The sequence below is a fragment of the Misgurnus anguillicaudatus genome, chromosome 3 (genome assembly GCF_027580225.2).
Source record: "Misgurnus anguillicaudatus chromosome 3, ASM2758022v2, whole genome shotgun sequence".
NCBI lineage: Eukaryota > Metazoa > Chordata > Actinopteri > Cypriniformes > Cobitidae > Misgurnus > Misgurnus anguillicaudatus.
This window is the reverse complement of record NC_073339.2, coordinates 38,887,270-38,893,277: the sequence shown is the minus strand read 5'-3', so window position 1 is coordinate 38,893,277 and position 6,008 is coordinate 38,887,270. Positions and strand designations below refer to the sequence as shown.

General features: G+C 37.0%; 1 protein-coding gene across 1 annotated transcript; it reads left to right on the top strand.

The window, feature by feature from the left end:
• The first annotated feature begins 4,993 nt into the window (after positions 1-4,993).
• spink4 (serine peptidase inhibitor, Kazal type 4) lies at positions 4,994-5,787 on the top strand. The gene is made up of 4 exons (XM_055205852.2): positions 4,994-5,121; positions 5,335-5,366; positions 5,472-5,584; positions 5,687-5,787. Exons 1-4 carry the CDS (start codon positions 5,073-5,075, stop codon positions 5,730-5,732), a joined length of 240 nt encoding a protein of 79 aa, XP_055061827.2. The 5' UTR covers positions 4,994-5,072; the 3' UTR covers positions 5,733-5,787.
• Positions 5,788-6,008: the final 221 nt, after the last annotated feature.

The window sequence follows — 6,008 nt, the reverse complement described above, 5'->3', positions numbered from 1 at the left end:
GAAAGACCAATCAGGCCCTGTCCCAAATGGCACACTCTGGAATTGTGGACCTCCTCAGAGTCCACACTTTGATGACATCATGTAGTGCAGACCTTAGGGACCCTTGCACTAGTCCAAGAGGGCGCACCAGAGTCGTATTTTGGGACAGACTCGAGCGTCACGATGGAAATAGGAAGAGAAGTTGGCCATCAGTGTAAACTCCTCCCTTCCGTCATGTGATTGGTCCAATTGCTCTTTTGCAAGGACTTTCGGGTTGGTAAAGTGCGCAAAGCCTGCTGCAGTGCGGGCTTTGTAGCAGAGCGCATCAAGGGTGCACTGATGAGCACACTTCGGAGCGTAAAAATGACAGATGGGACACCCTACGGACTCAACTAAGCTCAGACCAAAAGACTAAGACCAAAAGTCCACATGAAGTGCACCATTTGGGACAGGGCCTCAGATGACGGATGGTAAAAGTTCACACCACTTCTCTTCCTATTTCCGGCATGACGCTCGAGTCAGTCCCAAAAAACGACTCCGGTGCGCCCTTGTGGATTCACGTCAAGGGTCCCTATAATGTCTGCATCACATGATGTCATCAAAGGGTGGACACTGAGGAAGTCCACACAAGTCCGGAGTGTGCCATTTGGGACAGGGCCCATGAAGTCGAACCACCTTATTGTTCTCACGTGATCACATGTGATTTCTCATGTGACACATTTGTTTTTGTGTGAATCTCATGGTCATTCCCATATATAAACTCATGGGATCACATGTGAAACATCTGGGGTCTCATTTATAAAGCGTGCCAGTATAAAGTAAAGCCAATTCCCACGCAAAGGTTGTGAAAAAACAACTTAATGGGAGAATGGGCTTGCAGGGTGGGATCTGAGAATAATTCATGTATGTACACTTGCAGGTGACCTGTGATTTATAAAGGGAACATTGCTTTTTTGTATAAGTCATAATATTTTTTGGCGTATGCCATTTTTGGCTTACATTTGTGAAAATGTATGTGGCTTTCTGAAAAGGATAATGCAATTATAGCTCTTATAATAACAGCTTGGCTGAGCTACTAAAAGGTGTAGTTTCTGCTTCCCCTGGCAGTTTTAACAAGAAATAACATAATCTTAGTATAATAACATAATCACTTGTAATCATTAACCTAATAACCCTTCTGAGTGATAACCTTTACATAACCTCAGGAGCTGTCTAATGTGTTTTGAGCCTACAGTCTCAAACTAATGGACCTTAATCATTTGGTAGCCAAATGTTTTGTTGGTAGGCTGTGTCCTGTGTTTAACATCATTTGGTTATCCAGGTATTGGTTTTAAAGCCAGCTTTCAAAAAAATGTCTGTCGTGCAATACACATGCTTATTTTAAGGGAGGATTTCTGTGCAATTTGAACATTATTGTTAAATAAATTCATACCTTTATCATTACATTTCTATTTCTGATCTGCATGCTTCCAACTCCTCATGCAATGTCATGTAATAACCAGCAGATGGAGATAACGACAAAACTGAAAGTATTACCACAGATGAGACGTTATTATATAAGACCATTGTATTTTACATTATAGACGGTTTCAGCAGTAACAACATAAACAAACAACTTTTGTGGACTAATTGCAAATTTCACATTGAATCAATAACAACAGAGTCCTTTTACAGTATTTTATTTCTAATAACAAGTAACAAGAAACTGTCTATATATATAATATTATAATTATGGGGCTGCACTCCTGCACTCTCAGAAAACAAAGTTATGACAGTACCTTTTAAAGAGGCCTCATATGAATGTATGTACTGTATAGCCTACCAAAATGCACCTTGACAAAAGTAAACTTTTTGAAAAGGTACCGCCCCAGTAACAACTTTTGTACTTTCTTATACCTTTTTTCAGAGTGTAGTCCCAAAGTGCATGTTCGTGCTGCTGTATTTTATAAACAAGTTGCATTGACATATCTTAAAGGTGATGTAGAATGTAAAACTATATTTACTTAGGCATAGATTAATGACATATCGTGAGCCTCAAACACGATTGTTTCCTCCTTCTTATATGCAAATCTCCCACATGCAAAAGACTGCTGGAAAACAATCCAATCTCAACAACACCGACTTTGACGTTACGGTCGAGATGTACGCCCCAACATTAAGTTAATTACAATGTTGTTTCAATGCTAAAAACAAAGTTGTGACTGCTGAGTTAGGCCTATATGCTAGTTAATGCTATAGGCTAGCATTTATGCTGAAGTTCTTCTATTGACGTTACAGTTACGTTTTGTAGGTCCATGCCGAAAAAATTTAAATCTATTAAAGAGCACCTATTGTCCGATTCAGGTTTTAAAACTTCCTTTGGTTTGTAGGTGTGTATTAGTACATGTTAACGATATGCACGCAAGTTATCGTATCCAACGTAAATCTCTTTGCTTGGACTACAACAAACACACGGATTGTAAGCAACAGTCCACCTCCTGGGATTGGTGATGTAGACAAAACCAACATTATCATAAATCTTCCTGCTTCGGACTTAAATTAACTCCTTTTAGCAACCGAATCCTTCAAACATGGTAAGGAGCGTCACATTTCCTGCTGACGTCAGAGGTATTCAGGCCAATCACAACACACAGACCAGCTGGCCAATTAGGGACACAGAGCTTGTCAAATCTGTGCGTTTCAGGAAGAGATTGAAATCTGGAGCCACAAATATGCAGTATGTGAAAAATAATGTGTTTTTCAACCATATACCACGCAAACTCACTGAAAAAAATTATTAATTCAATTTACTCAATTTTTTAAGGTAAGTGGTCGCAATCAATTTATTTAAGCTAGATTTAAACAAAAAAATTAGAAAAACAAAACAAAAACTTTTGTTTAAATGTACACTGTAAAAATACTTTGCTGCCTTAAATTTTTTTGTTGAATCAACTCGGATTTACAAGTCATTTCAACTTACTATTACCGGTATTTATCTTGACTAGAGATGAGTTGTTATAACTACAGGTGAGTTGTTTTAACTTACAAAATTAAGTTGACTTTTCTCAACTATATTTTATAAGTTGTGACAACTCATCTCTGTTGACATGACTTGTAAATCTGAGTTGATTCAACAAAAAATTTCAAGGCAGCAAAGTATTTTTTACAGTGCTTAAATAAATTGACTGCGACCACCCACCTCAAAAATCTTTCAGTAAATTGAATCAATCATTATTTCAGTGCTGTATTATACCAAATACACAAAATAAGGTTGTTTTTTAGCAATGAATAGGGGCACTTTAACAATCTCCAACCAATTGATTATTCCTCAGTCTTTAACTTCCTCTGATAGAGCCTTAGGGGCTGTCCACACGGAGACGCGTATCACTGCATACGTATAAATTTGTTATCGTATTGGCGTTTCATCCACACGGATCCGGCGTTTTGGGAGACTGAATCCGCTATTTTTTGAAACCGGGCCCTAAAGTGGATAAATCTTAAACCGACACCCTTGCGGTTTCGTCTGTACAGCCAATCCGTATATTTTGTGAAGCGAAAACGTCATCACATCACGTGTCGAAAGCGTCACACGTAACAGCAACAACAATAACGGCGGACTACGTGATTGTGTTCGTGCTACAGAAGCTACTAAAGCCTACTAGCTTTATTACACAAAATCTATTGCTTCTATGCAATTGTGGTGACCAACAAGCGATAATGGACAACACCATACGTTGGTTATGCGCATGCTCAAAGTCTTCTTCTCCGTGTATAGTGTATATCTGTGGCAGAATTACAGCGCCCCATACTGGTCCGGCATATATACTACACCGCTTTCAGTCGGTTTCAGTGGTTTCGTGTTTACGGATTATTTTTTTAGAGCAAGGAAATAAATGATCGGATAGGGAATGCACCGGCTTCGTGTGGACATAGCCTTAAACCTAAGGTCTGTTTATACACACAGAGCTACTGAACTTATCTGAGAAACAGCCAATCAGAGCAGAGCTCAACATTATTATTCATGACCTTTTAAACAAGGTAATTATAAACCATTTAATTCTAAGGGAAAATCCTTAATGGACATGTAAAACCATCTCTGGATCATTTTTGCACTTAATAAAGCCACATAACTTCTGTATAGATATCAGAGAACAATTTAACATATTATTTCAATGCATTCCATGGCACCTTTAATGAAACGAAAGACTAGCTTTGCCCTTATAGAAGCAAAACTTACTTAAAAGTTTACGCTCTTATAATCAGTGTTGGGTAAGTTACTCAAAAAAAGTAATTAATTACTAGTTACTAATTACATCTTGGATCATTTAATTAGATTACTTTACAAATTACTCTCTCCAAAAAGTATTTAATTACTTTCTAAATCCTATTCGGTATATGATACAAGAATAGGCTTGAAATGGCTCAAAGAAATAATATATAAATGTACATCGACTATTCTTGTCCCACTTTATGGTCCAATCCTCTCCAACTACTGCTTATTAATACTAAAGAAGTTGTTAATTTTAAGTATTGGTAGAAATGGGGAGGGTTAAGGATGTAGAATAAGGTTTTGCAAAATCAGTCATTAATATGTGCTATTAAGTATTAATAAACAGCCAACATCTCATTAATATTAATGCTAATAATCAACCAGTTAATAGTGAAAATTGTAAACTAAAACCCACTATCATATTATAGTATACAAAGTATTTAGTTACATCAGAAGTAACTGTAATTAGATTACAAGAAAAATAAGAGTAATCCCTTACTTTACTTTTTCAAGGGAAAAGTAATTAAATTACAGTAACTAAATACTTAGTAACTAGTTACACCCAACACTGCTTATAATAAGACGTGCTGGCCTTTATGTTTAGGACTTTACTTTATATATAATTTCAGAAATCTGAACATTTTACAACAAATTTAGTTTACAACCCGATATGACACTAATTAATTCTACTGTACACTATGTTAGTCTTATCACCACCAGAGTGAGTGTGAGGTCTGCTTTAGGAGGGTGTAAATATTTTTGTGTATTCAAGTGTTAAAATTCCCACACTTTATAGCCACCATATAAAGTCATGTGAGTAGTGTTGAGCTCATTCTATGCTGAAATGTACGAGAGAGTGTTGCTGTTCGGCCTGCTTTGCCTGCTCACTTCAGGTAATACAAAGAAACCTCTTGATTAAAAAATGTATAAATTAGCGTCATATGTCTGTAAAAAGCTAAGGGTTAAGTTGTTAAGTTAAGTTGGCATAACTTCCCTGTCGTTCTCTAAACATAACCTTTATAACAAGCCTGAAACAGGTTTGACCTCTTTGATGCAGGAAAACATTTTTAAAAAACAAAACTGAAAACTTTGTAACTTTGTTTCAGGGGCTCATGGGTCAACTGGCTCATATCGAAAGGTTAAAGGATTGTTTTGTTCTTATTACATTTATTTGCTTTTATTGATAAATATTATAATATTGGAATGGTTGAATAAATATGTTACATTTGTGTGTGTGTTGTAGCCTGCGTGTGCCGGGATGGCAGAGATCAATGCATGTCCACTGAACTTTGCACCTGTGTGTGGCAATGACGGAAATACGTACGCCAACGAGTGCTTGCTGTGTGTGGAGAGACTGTACGTCACATGCGCGTGCATACACGCAGACAGCTGGAATACAGTGTTGACTGTATGTTTGTATATTTATCATAATAAAATAGGATGTTTTTTGTCTTTCAGGAAAACCAAATCCGAAATATTAATCATGAGAGATGGGAACTGCTAATCTCTTCTGAAGGAAAAAATGCAGGATGGATCAGATTAAAGCATTTGGAAATCTACGCACTGTTTCTTTTCTTTACATCTGTCAATCAACAATTCCAATACAGTTTTAAGTGATACGCCAGTAAGTTTTACATTTGGCATGATTAGAAATTACGGGTATAACCAGTCTCTCTAGGAAAGCGGCCCCACCTTTAAAAGGGCGAGTTGGCTTTTAACACAAATATAAATGTACCTGCATGACCTTGAAAATCACGGTCTAGCATGCATATGTTTAACC

Bases quoted from the DNA above. Each gene is read 5' to 3' on its own strand.
- spink4 (XM_055205852.2), top strand. From the start codon at position 5,073: ATGTACGAGAGAGTGTTGCTGTTCGGCCTGCTTTGCCTGCTCACTTCA. The intron at 5,122-5,334 runs GTAATACAAAGA...ACTTTGTTTCAG, and splicing joins GCTTTGCCTGCTCACTTCAG to GGGCTCATGGGTCAACTGGC. The intron at 5,585-5,686 runs GTACGTCACATG...TTTGTCTTTCAG, and splicing joins TTGCTGTGTGTGGAGAGACT to GAAAACCAAATCCGAAATAT.